Source organism: Ovis canadensis, chromosome 1 (assembly GCF_042477335.2).
Source record: "Ovis canadensis isolate MfBH-ARS-UI-01 breed Bighorn chromosome 1, ARS-UI_OviCan_v2, whole genome shotgun sequence".
Taxonomy (NCBI): domain Eukaryota; kingdom Metazoa; phylum Chordata; class Mammalia; order Artiodactyla; family Bovidae; genus Ovis; species Ovis canadensis.
Window position 1 is genome coordinate 54,372,668 of NC_091245.1, and position 20,226 is coordinate 54,392,893.

The window sequence follows — 20,226 nt, forward strand, 5'->3', positions numbered from 1 at the left end:
TGCAAGGCAGGAGACCAGGGTTTGATCCCTTGGTCAGGAAGATCCCTTGAAGAAGAGAATGGCTAACCACTCTAGTATTCTTGCCTGGAGAATTCTATGGATAGAAGAGCCTGGCAGGCTACAGTCCATGGGGTCACAAAGAGTTGAGCGACTAACACTCTCACACTTTCTAAGCATTAAAATATGAGAATGAGAGTGGTGTAGTCTTAAAAGTCTAAATAGGAGTTAAAAATAATGCTAAAAGGTCAATTCACCCATAAAACACACTACCCATGCTCTCTGTTCTACAAATGACTATTCACAATCAGTTTACAATCTCCTTTCTAGGAGATAAAACTGAGCTATTTAGTAGAAGGTGTAGATCAGTGCTTCTCCTACTTACATGTGTGTGTGTGTATTACCTGGGGATCAGGTAAAATGCAGACTCTGCTATAGTAGGTCCAGAGTACGGTCTTACATTCTGCATTTCTAGGGAGCTCCAGAGTGATGCTGTAGCTCCACAGATCACCTACTGAATAGCAGATTAATAGAAAAGTAGTAGCAAAGGTGGCTGCCTGGCTCCTGTGATCCAGAGGTCCCTGTGTGTTTATAGGACCTTGACTCTCCAGCTAGGTGAACCCCTGATGCCAACAATGTTAATCAGTTCTTTCCCAAGACTATTAGAACTAGAAATAAAGAAAGGGAGTAACTTTTTTCTCTTTTGTGGTAAAGCATATTTCGTGGGGCTCTGGAGTCACCAGCCATGTGAGAAAACCAGAAAGGAAACAGGCTGAGAAGAGAATCCAGGAACATGGCAGTCCTTGATGAGGCTCACACCAGACCCCCTTCTCACAAGCTTGTGAGATAGCCTTATATCCCTCCAGCAAATTCCCCTTTCAGCCTATATTTGTTCTAGTTGGTTTTCCCTCATTTGAAACTTTAAAAAATTATAAACTGGGTGTGGGGAGAAGAGGAGGTCTTCTCCTGGAAATGCAGTAGCCACTGGGATGGAGGAATAAAGAGGACTTCAGATGGAGTTATTATCTGGACATTAGGAGCTGGGGTGAGGCTAGACTATCCAGTAATCATGCTAAAGATATGTTTCCAACAGAGTAGATAAGCTACAGAGACAGAAAATAACAAAAAACTAAGGCCGAGGGAAGATGGAGAAAAGCCTCAACCTCTCTAAAATGGGCGGGGGCTGGGGGGAGTGAAAAGGCAGGCAAAAGAGCCTGTGGATTGAACCTGTTGAATAGCATTGAAAGTGAAAAGGAACTGTTACCTCAAGATGACATCTGCTGAAAACCGAAGTGAACGGGACAGCCCAGAACACCAAGGCTTATGGATCTTTAAAGAATGATACCTGGCCTGAGTAGAGGTTAAAAATAAGAGTGAGGTAGAGCCCTACACAGCAAAGGGCAAAATGCTGAATTTCTCATATATGCCAAGGGGCTTTAATTTATGATCATATTAAATGACCCCTAAGAAAATGATCTACATTGTTCTGGCCTGCTGTCCCTGAGATCCTAGCACAAGCAGAGCTGGCACTTCCATTATCAGTAGAGGGTCATATCATATGAGCTGCACCCAGTAAACACTGACTGGGTGTATACCTCAGGTGAATCTGAAAGCCCTCTGAAGTCTCTGAGGCTGCAAGCAGCATAGAGAAGCAAAAGTGTTCACCTTTCCAAGTTTCAGTTCAGTTCAGCTCAGTTCAGTCACTCAGTCATGCCCGACTCTTTGTGACCCCATGAATCACAGCACACCAGGCCTCCCTGTCCATCACCAACTCCTGGAGTTCACTTAAACTCACGTCCATCGAGTCAGTGATACCATCCAGCCATCTCATCCTCTGTTGTCCCCTTTTCCTCCTATTCCCAATCCCTCCCAACATCAGAGTCTTTTCCAGTGAGTCAACTCTTTGCATGAGGTGGCCAAGTACTGGAGTTTCAGCTTTAGCATCATTCCTTCCAAAGAAATCCCAGGGCTGATCTCCTTCAGAATGGACTGGTTGGATCTCCTTGCAGTCCAAGGGATTCTCAAGAGTCTTCTCCAACACCACAGTTCAAACACATCAATTATTCGGTGCTCAGCCTTCTTCACAGTCCAACTCTCACATCCATACGTGACCACTGGAAAAACCATAGCCTTGACTAGACGCACCTCAGTTGGCAAAGTAATGTCTCTGCTTTTGAATATGCTATCTAGGTTGGTCATAACTTTCCTTCCAAGGAGTAAGCGTCTTAATTTCATGGCTGCAGTCACCATCTGCAGTGATTTTGGAGCCCCCCAAAATAAAGCCTGACACTGTTTCTACTGTTTCCCCATCTATTTCCCACGAAGTGATGGGACCAGATGCCATGATCTTCGTTTTCTGAATGTTGAGTTTTAAGCCAACTTTTTCACTCTCCTCTTTCACTTTCATCAAGAGGCTTTTTAGTTCCTCTTCACTTTCTGCCATAAGAGTGGTGTCATCTGCATATCTCAGGTTATTGATATTTCTCCTGGCAATCTTGATTCCAGCTTGTGCTTCTTCCAGCCCAGCGTTTCTCATGATGTACTCTGCATAGAAGTTAAATAAGCAGGGTGACAATATACAGCCTGACATACTCCTTTTCCTATTTGGAACCAGTCTATTGTTCCATGTCCAGTTCTAACTCTTGCTTCCTGACCTGCATATAGGTTTCTCAAGAGGCAGGTCAGGTGGTCTACCCATCTCTTTCAGAACTTTCCACAGTTTATTGTGATCCACACAGTCAAAGGCTTTGGCATAGTCAATAAAGCAGAAATAGATGTTTTTCTGGAACTCTCTTGCTTTTTTGATGATCCAGTGGATGTTGACAATTTGATCTCTGGTTCCTCTGCCTTTTCTAAAACCAGCTTGAACATCTGGAAGTTCACGGTTCACATATTGCTGAAGCCTGGCTTGGAGAATTTTAAGCATTACTTTACTAGCGTGTGAAATGAGTGCAATTGTGTGGTAGTTTGAGCATTTTTGGCATTGCCTTTCTTTGGGATTGGAATGAAAACTGACCTTTTCCAGTCCTGTGGCCACTGCTGAGTTTTCCACATTTGCTGGCATATTGAGTGCAGCACTTTCACAGCATCATCTTTCAGGATTTGAAATAGCTCCACTGGAATTCCATCACCTCCACTAGCTTTGTTCGTAGTGATGCTTCCTAAGGCCCACTTGACTTCACATTCCAGGATGTCTGTCTCTAGGTGAGTGATCACACCATCGTGATTATCTTGGTCATGAAGATCTTTTTTTGTATAGTTCTTCTGTGTATTCTTGCCACCTCTTCTTAATATCTTCTGCTTCTCTTAGGTCCATACCATTTCTGTCCTTTATCGAGCCCATCTTTGCATGAAATGTTCCCTTGGTATCTCTAATTTTCTTGAAGAGATCTCTAGTCTTTCCCATTCTGTTGTTTGCCTCTATTTCTTTGCATTGATCACTGAGGAAGGCTTTCTTATCTCTTCTTGCTGTTCTTTGGAACTCCGCATTCAGGTGCTTATATCTTTCTTTTTCTCCTTTGCTTTTCACTTCTCTTCTTTTCCTAGCTTTGAATTTTTAATAATGGGTTTCTTGATCACACCTTCATGTATAACAATCCCATTAAAGGGTGTACTCAGTTAAATTGTATCAAATGTTTTATAGCACATGTTCAAACAGCAGAAAAGGGAAAAAAGATACTGGCTAAGGTGTATTGTCCCAAGTGGCACTCATGGTAAAGAACCCACCTGCCAATGCAGGAGACATAAGAGATGCAGGCTCAATTCCTGGGTAGGAAATGGCAACCCACTCCAGTATTCTTGCCTCGAGAATTCCATGGACAGGGGAACCTGGTGGTCTCCAGTCCATGGGGTCATAAAGAATCAAACACGACTGAAGCAACTTAGCACATATCGTCTATGAACTGAAAGACTTTCATTTCTTATTTATGTAGCAGGTACACATGTAGGTATATGCACTCAGGCAGGAAATGTGACAATGAAGTAATGGAGCTGATTCCATAAAGTAAAATGGAGACTGATCTCATTTTATTGTTATACCTTGTGGTATGTTTATAAAATATTTCTTTCATAAGTTTAAACAGTATCTGCTATAGATGAATTTAATTTTGGTAAACTCAATGAAAAAAATTTTCTATTCTAATATAACATTTATTGTGAAGATTCCAGAAACACACAAGTCAAAATTTCAAATTACGATTCCCACAGTAACAGTAACTCTGCTGTACATAATGGAAGAAATGTTATCAACATATACTATAGTGGAAAATACTAAGTAAGCAGAAACAAGCTGAGTTATGCTTGTTGTGGGAATCATCATTTTCAACTAGCTTAGGATATAAAAAAATGGAAACTATAAATGAATGAATGATTTTTTTGTACTTAATTCCAATTTTTCTTGATCCAATTTAATCAGCTTTGCATCCAAACTACATTTCTCCTTCATAAACTGCAAATGAACATCTTTCATAATTTTAAAATCCACATCATTTGGTTTCTTTTTCTCATGCAGGCTGCCTTTGAACAGTATCATTTTATCCTGTCCCTCCCCAAAAAGGTCAGGACATGTCTGCTGGGATCCATTTATATAGTATCCTTGTCCTGCTGAAGGGCACTGTAGGGGAAGAGAGAAAAAATACCAAAGAGAACAGGAATAACACTGAGCAGCTTAGGAAGGTAAATAAGTACAACAGAAAAAGGGACCCTGTCACCATTAACTTCCCCCTTGGTATCTTCCTAACCAGAAATATGAAAAATAACACCACCAAATATTTACAGTGTCCAAAGGGTTTAGTCATATCATTAACTCATCTGATCCTCACTACAACACTGTGAGAAATGCAAAAGGAAAACACCTTTCAGTTGCTCAGTTCTTTGTGACTCAAGGAGAATATGTTTAAGGCTGTGCTTTTATGTTATCATTTAAAGTCTGGGCCATTTAATTACACTTATGATATTACCCACTTAACATATGCAGAGGATTTACTTATTATTGAAGGCAGAATATGCTTTACGTAAAAAGATTATGGTTATGAGCTAAGCATTTAACATATTTCAAGCTTTTTGCTTTAACTGTATTCTGACAATTCAATAATGAAACAGAAAGAAATAACTGCCCTTTGAAATTTGTCTGGAATACAATTAATCTTGTATATTATATCCAGTATTACTTTCCCCAGTTTGGCTTTAACTAAGAAGGGCACCTTCTTCAATCTCTGAAGAGGAATCCTTTTCCTTTCCAGCAGTCTTTACCATCAGGATATGTTTCATTATATTCAAACTAAATTACTTTGGCTCAAGAACAATTATATTTCCTTTACTAATCTAAGTAGCTTACCCCTTCCAACCATAGTGTCCATGACCTTGTGTAAGCGTTTAGAGGATGACACAGTCAACCTTTGTCTCATAAGACTATTAAAATCCAGCTATTTGAATTTAAGTTTGCTTTTCCTCCTTTCTATGTACAAAAAGATGCTTTTCCATGTAATCAGATAAAATTTTTCCTTCTTCATTTACCTAGTGTACCAATAAAAAGATCAATTAAAATGAAGATTCAGAGCTTGCAAAAAGCTTCAATACCATTTGTTCTAATCTGAGCGATAACAGTTAATCCTTTGCCTGTGAAAAGAATGATCATTTTGCATCTAATTAAAAGGTAATATTTTAAGTGCTACAGGGAAAACAGAGTCTAAGGAATATTAACTTTAAGAGGTCTTATTGTAGAGGAAGAGTTGTCTTCTGAATGTTTCCTATAATTACAAAACATATCTTCATAGTGATTTTAAGATTAACACAAAGTTTCTGGATACAACAGATAAAATACAAAAATGTATTCCAGGGACACAAATACTCAACTTTCAGGATTTCTTTCTCCCCCTCATATGTGAAGAAACAATATCTGGGCTTGACAGCGAAGCACAATCTCAATACCATTTCCAGTTACGAGACAGATAGAAGATGGCCGGTAAGATGAAAAAGTCAGTCATGGGGATATGAGCTCTTGCATCTCATCAGAGACCAGACCAGAGGTTTACTGTCTTACACGATGCATCAGTCACACACAAGGACGTGGCCACAAGCACAGATCTTTCCTGCAGTCTATCCACTTTATGGGACCGTCCAGAAAAAGTGCAGACCCAGCCAGTGGGCAGCAAGTAAAAAAGCAGTATCTTTTTCAGTGAGGAAACTGAAGAGGAGGTGATCAATTCTAAAGCATCACAGAATGCTTAGAGATGAAAAATGATGGGATTTGTTTCTCCTGAGCAGTCAATATGTGACATTTCCAAAGACCTTAAATTTTCCAGATAAACTGACAGTAAATAAAGCCCTGGAGACTCAGTACCACAGATTAAAAAACTAATTTTTCATATTTGTTTACAATTTTAGCTGTAGAACTCCAGGAATAGCTGATAAATAAAATATTAACATATGAAAGTGTTAGTTACTTGGTCATATCTGACCCTTAGCAAATCCATGAACTATAGCCCGTCAGACTCCTCTGTCCATGGAATGCTCCAGGCAAGAATGCTGGAGTGAGTTGCCATTCCCTTCTCCAGGAGATCTTCCCGACCCAGGGATTGAACCTGGGTCTCCTGCATGGCAAGCAGATTCTTTACCATCTGAGCCACCAGAGAAGTCCATATCAACACATCAAAGAATGAAACAAAAGAAAATTTGTGGAACAAAGTAGTCTAATTATAGGAAAATATTAAATAAATTACTGCACACAGCCATTCACAATGTGTCCTTGAAGAATGTCCAAGGAGAGGCAAAGGGCTGACAACATACTGCAAAATGACAACTGACAAAATGTTCTACGTGATGTCTATTTTGGAAAAAAATATGAAAAAGACTAGGAGAGTATACATAAAAAGAGAATTTAATGTCTTCACATTTTTTTCTTTTCCAAATGAAAGGGGATTAAACAAGGGGAAATTATTTTCAGAGTCAGTGAGAATACTGTGATCTCTTTATCCCAATATTTTAATAACACACAAAATGAAAAACTGAAATATATTTAGAGCCATTTAGTGCTTGCATTAACAACAATTTTTCTTTAAGTTACAAAACCAATAGTTCGTTCTAATTTACAGTTTGCTTATACTTTCTGCCAAGTCACACAAGAACAATGTATTTTTGAAAATCTATTGAACTTATATCCAATGTTGTAGCCTTTCATGCAGTCTTCATACATCACCACATTTAGAAAATGAACTTCATATGCTTGATTCCGTAAGTTTTGAAGAAAACCATGATAATGAGTGCCCACAATCCCAGAATAAAACCCCCAGGAGGATGCCAATCCTTCAGCTTTGGTTTCTGCAAAACAAGAATGACATTATAAATTTAACAATAGATAAAGACCGATAGAAAATAGGTAATTCACAGAGTGTGCGTTTAAGGGGTAGTAATGTAGATTAAATTAAATGTACCGTTAGCCTTCCCTATCTGCAGGTTCCATACATATAAACATGTCCTGTATGTTTCTTTGTGCAGCACAGAAAGGCAGATCAGTCTTCACCATTTACTTGTCATTTCACCAGCTACATTATGATCCTGAAATTGAAGGTCTGTGATACTGTCTGTTTATGAGTTATATTAATACTTCCTGGATTATGAGCCAAGATTGTAAGGATAGTTATGAGAATCCTATTCTAGGATGGATTAAAGTGAGAAACTGTAATCTGAAATTTGCGTTCGTCACCATTTAAACTAGATTCCAGAAAGGCTTTTAGTGGTTTCCACAACTTATATTTTGTTTTTTCCTCTACATAACCAGGATACCTAATGCTCTTCACTCAATCTTCAAATTATCACATGGAAAAATAAAAAAGAAAGGAAAGAAAGAAGGAAGGAAGGAAGAGAGGGAAGGAGGGAAAAAACTCTAAAAGTATCTAATAATTAAATATCTAATAAAATATCTAATAATTACCTAATGTATAAGATTATAAACTCACTGAAAATATTCCAAAGGATATTTTGATAGAAAGAAATTCTATTTTCTTTTAATTTTATAAATGGAGAAGTTTATGCAAATGCCTGATTTTCAATTAGGTAATCCTTTTCATTTTTCTTTTTACAAAGGAAATGAATTACTATATTGAAGTTGCAGTTATCAAAACTTTAAAAAACCAAATTTTGATAAAGTAACATGTAATTTTTAAATTAAAATGTTTTAGATAATTTCAAAGTCATGCTGAGAATAAATAATACTTCAAGAAATTTGCAACAACTGTAATGTGATATAAAAAATCAATGATTTCTTTTTTTTCTCTTTTGATGAGAACTCTTAGAATTTACTCTACAATTTCCATAAACAATATAAAGCAGTGTTAATTACATTAATCCTACTGCATATAACACATCTAGTATTTTTTTAATTAATTTATCTTAATTACAGGATAATTACTTTACAAAACTGTGATGGTTTTTGTCATACACCAACATGTATGATAAGCTCAGTGGTTCTCAAACCATTTCAGACGGTTTGTAAGCTCTTGGAACATTGTGCAACACTGAAAAATCTTAATTTCAGTAGAAAATCTATAGTAATGAATATAAAATATAGATATAATAAAGGTAGGTATATAAGTATCATACGCATGTGACATGAAAATACAAGTGAGCGAACTAAATAAACATGATTAACTGCTGTTCAGTTTTTGTCCTGTTTATTCTCTAACAGTCAAACATTGGTAACTCTTGCCAAATGGATGAACAAGCTTAAGATCAAAAATTATTTTTCCACAACTGGGAAATGATTATCTAGTAAAGAGCTATTAACTCAAAAAAAAAATCATTATTAGTGGAAGCACACCTTTATACAGCAGTCAGAAGACGCTCCCTGGGAATCTACTTTAAAGAATATTGACTTGGTTGAAGAGATATGATTCAGATTTTCCCCAGTAACTAGGAATCTGATTTATATAGTATTTGAAAATACACACACACACACACACACACACACATAGAGGTTACTAGGCTATTACTTTTAAAAAGTTAAATAAATATTGTCAAAATCTGGCATTAAATTATGCACTGTAGAAGAACAGGTTATAATAGAGACAACTGTTCTATAAACTAATTTAATGAATTTCAGTGCTAAATGTTCAGGAGATGTGAACCTTCAAGAGCCACCTAAAACTTTCAGGTGGTGTTTAAATCAAGTCATGCAAGAAAATGCTGAACAGCATTTATGCACTATGATTCATTACAGATTACTGAAATAAATAATCAAGTAGTTAAGAGCAAATCTTACTTCTGCACCTATAGGAATTCTAGTTACTTTTCAATGAGATGGATTCCCTGAAGTTGTGATTTCACCATTACATCTTAAACTCAGAGGGCAGAACCAGTTGCCAGAGATTAGACAACTGTAGCTTCCCAGGTGGCGCTTGCGGTAAAGAGCCTGCCTGCCATGCAAGAGACGTAAGAGACCCGGGTTCGATCCCTGGGCTGGGAGATTTCCTGGAGGAGGGAATGGCAACCCACTCCAGCGTTCTTGAAGAATCCCATGGACAGAGGAGCCTAGTGGGCTACAGTCCATGGGTTGCAAAGAATCGGACACGACTGAAGTGACTCAGCATGTAACTTCTTTAGATATAACTAGCATTTCTCCAGTGTTCTTGCCTGGAGAATCCCAGGGATGGGGGAGCCTGGTGGGCTGCCATCTATGGGGTCGCACAGAGTCGGAGACAGCTGAAGCGACTTAGCAGCAACAGCAGCAGCATTTCTCCAAAGATTGGTCCTGATAGTTATTTCAATCTGCTATGTTTAAAACTGTTTCAGAGAATTCTAGAGGCACTGCTTCCTGATCCTTCAACTAAATATGTCCCACATTTAGACCACTGATGTCCAGGAGAGGACAAGAGGAGAAAGCAAAGTGCTAGAACTGTGGTTTGCCAATGGCAAACTCTGACGGCAATAATGGAAGACCAAGAAATGTATGTTATTACTCTGGCAGTATTATGGAATGGTATATTTATTCACACAACACTGTACAAGCTAACAAAAGTAGCAAATCTCAGCCTTTCAAAACTACTATTTGCAGTTGCTCTATTTTTACTGTATATTCATTACATATATTTGACTAACAAAAAAATGGAAAATGAATTATTAACTAAATACAGTTTGGACTCTTAGCTTAGCATGACATCTATGAAGAATCCTGCTAATGCAGCTGCTCCCATCTTCTCAGGAAAGGCACATAAAAAGGCACAGAAAGAGACAACAGCACTCTCTACTAAAATTAACTTAACCTCTGATGAGAAACCTTGGACAGTTTCACTATCTGCAAGTCTGGAAACCAGGTCTAGAAACAAATTAACGGTGGCCCAGTTTTCTGAATACTACACAGGATCCAAAAGATTGCTATGCTCTGTGAAATAGGTAATTCTGTCAGCTGAGAAAGGGATTTTAGCTCTCTCCCTTTTTCTGCCTGCTGTTTAAGAGAAACAGTGTTGCCAATGAAGGTGACTTTATGAGGCAGCCAGAGTAGTGCAACTCTTCCCCAACCAATTAATGGCATACTTCTTTCTACATCTATTTAAATATAATTCCCAGTAAAGAGCATATCAGAAAGTAGCGGGCCCTGGCAAAGGTTTACTGCATCCAAGAAGGCGCAACATCCAAACAAAAATCTCTGCAAAGACAGGAAAATACAGGAAAAATCCTTTCAATAATATATGTTAAGAAACAATGTTTTTTCCACATACTTCATCTGGCCAAAACCCAGGCACACCCAGCACAGCAGCACATGACCCTGGTTTAGTTTACCAAAACCACATCTGATGACTGGCCACCAGTCACTGGGAAATGCTGAACAACTATTCTTCAGATACAGATCTGAAAGGATCCAAATCTAGGTAGATGGTGAGAAACATCCACACGCTCTGTTGGGAGATACTGACAGTATTCTAAGAAAAAGGCAAAAACCAAGGTGAGGTCCATGAGTAAGAACACTCCAACATATGAAGAAGAAATTTCCCGAAGACACAAAGAACATATCTCTGAACAGATTTCATAAAGAACAAAAGAATAATTTTAGAAAAATTTTATTTGACATAGATTTGAATAAAAATGCACAAGAGGCCAAAACCAAATGAACAGCATAAAGATAAAATAATACAAGATACAGGGACAAAAGGTTGAGGTAAAAAGGGAGCTGGAAGATAGTGTCCTAAGCACCTCTCTGAGTCCTTTATTCACCGAACTGTGGTAGACTAATCACAGAAAAAAAAGGTCCTAATTCCCCATACTTTCTTCCCTTTGTCCATACATTTTGAATATATTGCTTTATGACAGTTCTCATCAAGAGGTATACTCTACGTCTTTCTTCCATGCCTTGTGACTTCTTTTTGCCAATGGAAAGGAACATAAGCAATGGTATCCTAATTCCATGCTAGCCTCAAGAGGCTTTCTTTGCCTGTTTCTGCTCTCTCTTATACCTCTGCTACCACCATGAGAAACAAACCTAGGCAAGGCTTCTGGAGGTAAAAAATACATCAGATGGAGACGAACTCAAGTTCTCCAGCCAGCAGCCAGCCACCTCCCAGATGCAGAATTGCCTAGCCAAGACAAGGCTGACCAGAGACTCACGAGGGTGCCCAGCTAAGAACAGAACTGCTTAGCTGAACTCAGCCTGAATCCCTACCCTGAAGACTTAGGAGTCAAATAGATAGTTGAAGTTTTAAGCCACTAACTTTTGGCTTATTATTCATCAAAAGCTATGAAATACACCCACTGAGATGACCATTAATATAGAAGGAAAAATCCTGATCCTTTATTATCATAAGAAAATAAAGTTCTCATCTACATACTTTTCAAGTTTCTACAACAATGGTATATATAAAACCAGCATGAAGGGCGGCTAATCAGCTCCTTGTGGATCATGAACTTGATCGAGGTGAGGGAGGTCTGTCAAGATAATCCCCCTGATGTATTCTAGAACAAGAAATTCAGCCCCATTTCACTCATCTGAGCTAAATTTCACTAAGTAAGGACTGCAGCAAACACCTGTTTCCCCTGAACAGTATGTATAGCAGACTCTGTAGAAGTCATGCTACAGTGTCTTCTAGAGGTAAATTTTGTGAATGTTCTTTGCCCCATACCCCTCACTTTAAGGGAGCGGCAGTTATGCTCACTTTTAGCTCTTTCTTGTAGTCTTCCTGGGAAGAGATTGACTCCACTTGTCACCATGCTAGGAACTGCTCCCAAGGAAATAAAGTGGGGGAATCTAGAGACTAATTCACCTCATTTCTCTCTAACCTTCCTCCTCCCAAATACGTGAGTTACTCTAGCTCAAGTCTTGTTCCTTTCCTTTAGAAGTTAGTCAGCAATTCATATTCATTGGATATTGCCCCCACCCAACCCTCTGCTAGAGAAATGTTCATTTCTCCCAGAATCTTGATGTATCTTACATATGGTAAATCTGCAAAGCAATTAATTTAATCTAGGATAATTAAAGATGATTTGTTTTTAACTATAATTTTGCTTCCAACAGAAAATTGACCACTGTTCTACCTTAACCATAATTTTAGTTTTTTTTCTGACACAAATGCCCACTATTAATATTGTTAATTAATATCACTCTGGAATTTTTAGCCAATCCAGATGTCAGTTCAAGGAGGAAATAATTTTCATATTTGCAGATTTTATAATTAGGTATCAACAAACTATACAAAATCAACTCTTAGAATTACTGAGAACAAAGAGTTCAGATCTGAGATAAATATAAAAAAATACCCTTCCAATGTGCCAGTAAAAATGAGTTGGAAAACAGAATAGAAACAAATTTCATCCACAATAGCACTAAAAAACAAAATATCTGGGACTATCCACAGCATGAGGATAAAAATCTCATTTTTTAATGTCATTTTATAAATTTATAAAATCTAACTCTATAAATTCATCTCATATGTTAAAAATCTATATTACTTATAGAGGGGTAAACAGTCCTGAATATCAAAGAGGATATGATAAAGCTAATCTATAATATTTTTCTGATACAAAATAGAAAAGATCAATGAAACAGAATAGAAAGTAGTCAGTCAGCTCAGTATCCAACAATTTGGATATTATATTGGATATTATAAAAGAACTATAACAAATCAACAAGCAAGGAAATATTCTTACTGGTCCTCTAACAATGGGTTAACATCTGGAAAAGAAATCAATTTTGTTTCTAAACCAAAACTACAAACCAAAATATACTTCACATGATTAAGAATTAGATGTAAACATATGACATGTAGAAAAAAAATGTTTTCAATTACTTTTGTAAAGTGGCACCCAGGGGTCTATCATAATGGTAGCTATGTTAACAGTACCAGTGGAGAGCAGTTACAAAGGATTTCATTGTGAAGAGCATGCGTCAAAGGGCCTGCAAGCTAAGGGGACTGTCAGTGGGTGGCTATTCAGGAAGGACTTCTTGGATGAGCTGGCCCTTGAACAAGGTGTCATATGTAAGCTGATGGACAGGAGGAGATAACACCCAAGCAGTGACACATGGAACAAAATCATGGCGATGGTAAAAGCCAGGCGTTGAAGAGTGATGCTCCAGCCATACTACGCTAGCAAGGGGAAGGTGACAGAAAGAGGTTTGCATCTGCTTTGTTCAATGCCAAACCCACAGGATTCTGGCACTTAGAAAACCCTGATGAAAGAAAGGGTGCAGCTTGAAAGTAGAAAGCATTATGGCCAGGAGGGTCACTCTGTGAATAACCAGGTGCATTCTGGGATCTGAAACAATGCAGTGCCTCTGAGAGCTTAGCCAGCAACCACCCACAGGTGAATATGGCAAAAAGAGATAAAATGTCAGACAATCTTCACAGTAAAGGGATTTATAAGTTTAAAAGCAATAAATGGAAATAAAAAGGTGGAGAAATTTTTAAAAGAACTTTTTGAAAAATCGATATTTTATGAAGTGTGTAAATCAAACTAAGAGGCAAATAAATGAGAAAATATGACAGAAAGGGGGTTAAATTCAGTACTTTCAGGTCTGCCAAAAATGAGTAAGAAAAGACACATGGATTTATGAACAAATGTTATAGGGAAATGAAAATTTTCACAATAATTACAAATGGCTAATAAAAACCTGAAAAATTTAATTTTTGATCATAAAAGCAAGTTAAAATGTTAATTATTTCTTCCTTGCTTCAAAACTGAATTAGTAAATGTTAATAAGGATGGTCAACTTTTCAGGGAAAGTAATCTATTTATATGTTCAGAAGTCTTTAAAATGTTCATAATTTTTCATTCCTAGAATCTGTTGCATTCCTAGCTAGGCTCTACAGTAAGGAATTCAGAAATGCTGACAAAGGTTTTGCACAAGGATTTTCTTCTTACTGTTATCTACAAAATAAAAATGGAAACTATATAGATAACATGAGAAATACTGCACATCAACATAATAGCCATCAAGAATGTTCTCAATTTTAATGATTTGGAAAGATGCTTTAGACTGTAATAAGAAAATAAAAGTAAAATGCAAATTGAGTATGAAATATGATCTTATGACAATATTCAAAACAAGGAAACTGAAGTCTGAATACAGCTTCTGAGAAAGAAATAGGATTAGAGGTACTTTGAAACTTTTCTCTACACTTATCTATACTTTTGAAAATATATTTTCTACAATGGATAGGTATTTCTTTAATTATTTTTATGGGGGAAAGAGGAATACAGAGGAAAAACTTTTAATAAAAGAGTCCACCTAGAAGAATCTTTCTATATTCATCTTTTACAAATTTAGAAGATGTTCTACAATAATACCGTTTAGTACATGATATCCTACTTTGAGGAAAAATAACACGAATAGCATGACAGCGACATAATAAAATAAAGTGCTTTTTCAGTATGTATTTAATGATATTTCCAGAGAATGACAATATTGCTATTTTTAAAATAACTATAGGTAATATTTTAGGTATTCTACAATGATTTTACTTACAATCAAATGAGAGATTGGTATAATTATTGCATTTTGTAGTACAGCTGCATTTGAGGTAAGTTCACATTAAAGTATAGCTTGTAATTTCATTTGTGTCCATATTAGAGCTTCTCATAAAATGACTAATTTTATGTAGTTAAGCTACTCTACCGACTGCTATTAAATACACTTTTTTTAAAAAACTTTCACAATAGCCATAATACAGAGGTGAAAAGCATATATAAAACATTGCAATGTGTCATGAGCAAACACTTAAAAGCTTAAGGGCTACCTATTATTGAAATGCCTAATATTTCAAGTTAAAAAGATAGGTAGCTTAGCAACACTACATTGCCAATTGTGAACAGTGTTCAGTCTCCTCTTTCATGTTTCTAGGAGAACATTAACCACAGAACTTCAAACGGTTAACAGAGAACAGAACTAAGTATTAAAATTATGCAAGAAGAAAAAATCAAGGATTGAAAAAATTATACAAGTTTACTGGAAAACAAATAGAAAATTTACAATGTTTCAATAAGATTTTTTCCTTAAAATATAATGAGCATATCAGAACAGTTAAATTATATTTTAAGTAAAGAAAAAAAAAATCCACTAAGGTTACAATTACTTTAGCAAATAATTTAGCTATTTGTTTTCAACCGTTTAATTAGTTGTAGTTTGTTAGTATCTCCAGTCTATCAACATCTTCTGTATAAAATATGATTGGTAATGTTCAAATTATACTTGTAGCATACATCAAATTGTGGTCAGCAGGATTCTAAGAGAGTTCCCTAGATTCCCTCTCCCAGGTGTGCATATGCTGTATAATTGCTTCCCTTTGAGTGTGGACCAGGACTTATGAATATGACGGGATATCACTTTTTTCACTAGGTTACATTATATAACAAAGACAAGGGGATTATGAAGATGTTATTAAGGTCTCTAATCAGTGACCTTCAATTAGTCAAAAAGGAGATTATCCTGGAGAGAGAGACTGACTAATTAGGTGAGCCCTTTGAAAGAGGGTCTAGATATCAGGGACCTAAGTCAAGAGAGACAAACAAGTTCAGTTCAGTTGAATTCATTTGCTTACTCAAGTCTAACTCTTTGCGACCCCATGAACCACAGCATGCCAGGTTTACCTATCCATCACCAACTCCCAGAGTCAACTCAAACCCATGTCTATTGGGTCAGTGATGCCATCCAACCATCTCATCCTTTGTTGTCCCCTTCTCCTGCCCTCAATCTTTCCCAGCATCAGGGTCCTTTCAAATGAGTCAGTTCTTAGCATCAGGTGGCCAAAGTATTGGAATTTCAGCTTCAACATCAGTCCTTTCAATGAATATTCATGACTGATTTCCTTTAGGATGGACTGGTTGGATCTCTCTTGCAATCAGAATACCACAGTTCAAAAGCATCAATTCTACGGTGCTCAGCTTTCTTAATAGTCCAACTCTCACATCCATACATGACCACTGGAAAAACCACAGCTTCGACTAGACAGACCTTTGTTGACAAAGTAAAGTCTCTGCTTTTTAATATGCTGTCTAGGTTGGTCATAACTTTCCTACCAAAGAGTAAGCATCTTTTAATTTCATGGCTGCAATCACCATCTGCAGTGATTTTGGAGCCCAGATAATAAAGTCAGCCACTGTATCCACTGTTTCCTTATCTATTTGCCACAAAGTGATGGGACCAGATGCCATGATCTTCGTTTTCTGAATGTTGAGCTTTAAACCAACTTTTTCACTCTGCTCTTTCACTTTCATCAAGAGGCTTTTTAGTTCCTCTTCACTTTCTGCCATAAGGGTGGTATCATCTGCATATCTGAGGTTATTGATATTTCTCCCAGCAATCTTGATTCCAGCTTGTGCTTCTTCCAGCCCAGCGTTTCTCATGATGTACTCTGAGTATAAGTTAAATAAGCAAGGTGACAATATACAGCCTTGATGTACTCCTTTTCCTATTTGGAACCAGTCTATTGTTCCATGTCCAGTTCTAACTCTTGCTTCCTGACCTACATATAGGTTTCTCAAGAGGCAGGTCAGGTGGTCTGGTATTCCCATCTCTCGCGGAATTTTCCACAGTGTATTGTGATCCACACAGTCAAAGGCTTTGGCATAGTCAATAAAGCAGAAATAGATGTTTTTCTGGAACTCTCTTGCTTTTTCAATGATTCAGCGGATGTTGGCAATTTGATCTCTGGTTCCTCTGCCTTTTCTAAAACCAGCTTGAACGTCTGGAAGTTCACGGTTCACGTATTGCTGAAGCCTGGCTTGGAGAACTTTGAGCATTACTTTACTAGCATGTGAGATGAGTGCAATTGTGCGGTAGTTTGAGCATTTTTTGGCATTGCCTTTCTTTGGAATTGGAATGAAAACTGACCTTTTCCAGTCCTGTGGCCACTGCTGATCTGGATCTGCCTAAAACAACTTAAAAGCAATCCTTAAAGGAATCAAACTCATCCTAGAACAAAATCTAGCACTCATTACAAGAATAAAACAAAAATCCAAAATGTAATAGCCAACAACAACAACAACAAAAATAAAACAGCGAGTATCCAATCTTTTAAAAGGACATGGGAAGGAGGAAAATATCACCCAAAGCCAAGATTTAAATTAATCTGTTGAAATAGACCCATATATGAAAAAGATGATGTATTTAGTAGACAGGGCTCTTAAGACAGCTATTATAAATTGCATGTAAAGAAAAACATGATCATATGAGAAAAGAGAATATATAAATAAGATCTATTATAGGATTTCTAGAGATGAAAAATATATATAAGATGAAAGCTACATTGGATGAAATTAAGAGTAGATTAGACACTTTAGCAGAGAACTATTAAGACAGCAAGAGAAGTTATTCAAATGAAGCACAGAAAGAAAAAGAGAAGGGAAAAGAATACACAGAGCCTAAGTTATGCCTATCGTGGCACAGTATTAAGCAGGAACACATTCATGCAACTGGAGTCCTAAATAGGGAGAGACCAAAATATGTTAAACAAATAATAACTGAAATTTTATCAAATTTCATAAGAACTATAAACCACCAAATCCACAAAGCCCAACACCACGAAACACAGAGAAAGCCACAAAAAGGAACATCATAATCAAAATTCTGAAAAACAGTGGTAGGACTTCCTTGTTAGTCCAGTGGTTAAGAATCCATCCACAAATGCAGTGGATACAGGTTTGATACCTGGTCTGGGAAGATTTCATGTGCCACGGGGCAACTAGGCCCATGTGTCACAACTACTAAAGCCTGCGCGCTCTAGAGCCCACGTGCCACAACTTCTGAGCCCCTGCACCCACAGCCCATGTTCTGCAAGAGAAACCATCGCAGTGAGAAGCCTGTGCACCACAACTAGAGAAAGCCCAAGCGCAGCACTGAAGACCCAGTACAGTCAAAGTAAACAGACACTTTAAATTTTTAAAAAAAGAAAAGGAAAACAATGATAGCAAGAACACCTTAAAAGCAGTCATGTAAAAAGAGATTTATTCTTACAGAGAGGAGTTTAAGAAACTACAGCAGATGAGTTAGTCACATGATTATACAAATAAAGTTTTATAAGAACACAGCCATGCTCATTCATTTACATATTGTCTATTGCTGCTTTCACATTACACCAAAGTTCAGTAGTTGCAACAAAGATCAGATACCTAAACTATTTATATCTGGTCCTGTAAGAAAAAGTGTACTGACCCCTGCTATAGTGGAACAAAGATAAGCATAATTGAAGATGTGCTGTCAGCAACCGTGGAATCCAGAAGACAACGGAAAGGCATCTTTAAAGTCCTGAAACAAAATAAATGTTACCTAGATTCTAGGGAAAATGTGCCAAGTGAAAAAAAGTCTTTCAAGGATGAACATGAAATAAAATTTCAGTAAAACAAAACCTTTGAGAATTCAACAGACATTTACTGCAGCAGACCTATACATAACAATATACAAACTTCAGTTCAGTTCAGTTGCTCAGTCGTGTCCGACTCCTGGCAACCCCATGAGTCGCAGCACGCCAGGCCTCTCTGTCCATCACCAACTCCCAGAGTTCACTCAAACACACGTCCGTCAAGTCGGTGATGCCATCCAGCCATCTAATCCTCTGTCATCCCCTTCTCCTCCTGCCCCCAATCCCTCCCAGCATCAGAGTCTTTTCCAATGAGTCAACTCTTCGCATGAGATGGCCAAAGTACCGGAGTTTCAGCATTGGCATCATTCCCTCCAAAGAAATCCCAGGGCTGATCTCCTTCAGAATGGACTGGTTGGATCTCCTTGCAGTCCAAGGGACTCTCAAGAGTCTTCTCCAACACCACAGTTCAAAAGCATCAATTCTTCGGCGCTCAGCTTTCTTCACAGTCCAAGTCTCACATTCATACATGACCACTGGAAAAACCATAACCTTGACTAGACGGACCTTTGTTGGCAGAGTAATGTCTCTGCTTTTCAATATGCTATCTAGGTTGGTCATAACTTTTCTTCCACGGAGTGAGCGTCTTTTAATTTCATGGGTGCAGTCACCATCTGCAATGATTTTGCAGCCCCAAAAAATAAAGTCTGACACTGTTTCCACTGTTTCCCCATCTAGTCACATCCCCATGAAGTGATGGGGCCTTTGTTGGCAGAGTAATGTCTCTGCTTTTCAATATGCTATCTAGGTTGGTCATAACTTTTCTTCCACGGAGTGAGTGTCTTTTAATTTCATGGGTGCAGTCACCATCTGCAATGATTTTGCAGCCCCAAAAAATAAAGTCTGACACTGTTTCCACTGTTTCCCCATCTATTCACATCCCCATGAAGTGATGGGGCCAGATGCCATGATCTTCGTTAGCAATACACAAAGTGGTATATCAAAAACTTATACTATAAGGTATACCTACAGCAGACCTATAATACAAGAAATGTTAAGAGAAGTTCTTCAGGCAGAACGAAAATTATACCAGAGGGAAATACAGACTTTCACAAATGAAAGAGGAGAGATCAAAATGGTAAACTGGTAAACAAATATATAAAAATATTTTCTTCATTCAAAAATTTCCTTAAAAGATAATTGACTGTTTAAAGTTAAAATGACAATATATTGTGTGGCTCATAAAGATGTAAAATCAAAACATATAACAACAACAGCACAAAGAATGGAAGGGAGAAACTGAGAACATAGCATTATAAAGTTCTTATGCTGTACATAAAATAATATACTATTTAAAGTTCGTGTTTAGTCACTCAGTCATGTCCAGCTCTTTGCAACCCCATGGACTGTACCCCACCAGGCTCCTCTGTCTATGGGATTTTCCAGGCAAGAA

The 20,226-nt window shown here is 37.4% G+C and overlaps 1 protein-coding gene across 1 annotated transcript in view; it reads right to left on the minus strand.

The window, feature by feature from the left end:
- Positions 1-6,858: 6,858 nt before the first annotated feature.
- Positions 6,859-20,226, minus strand: part of PIGK (phosphatidylinositol glycan anchor biosynthesis class K) — a 155,781-nt gene continuing 142,413 nt past the window's right edge. Inside the window, exon 11 of the mRNA XM_069594902.1 lies at positions 6,859-7,314. Within this exon, the coding sequence (XP_069451003.1) occupies positions 7,198-7,314 (117 nt within the window). The 3' untranslated portion in view covers positions 6,859-7,197. The remainder of the gene's footprint in view (positions 7,315-20,226) is intronic.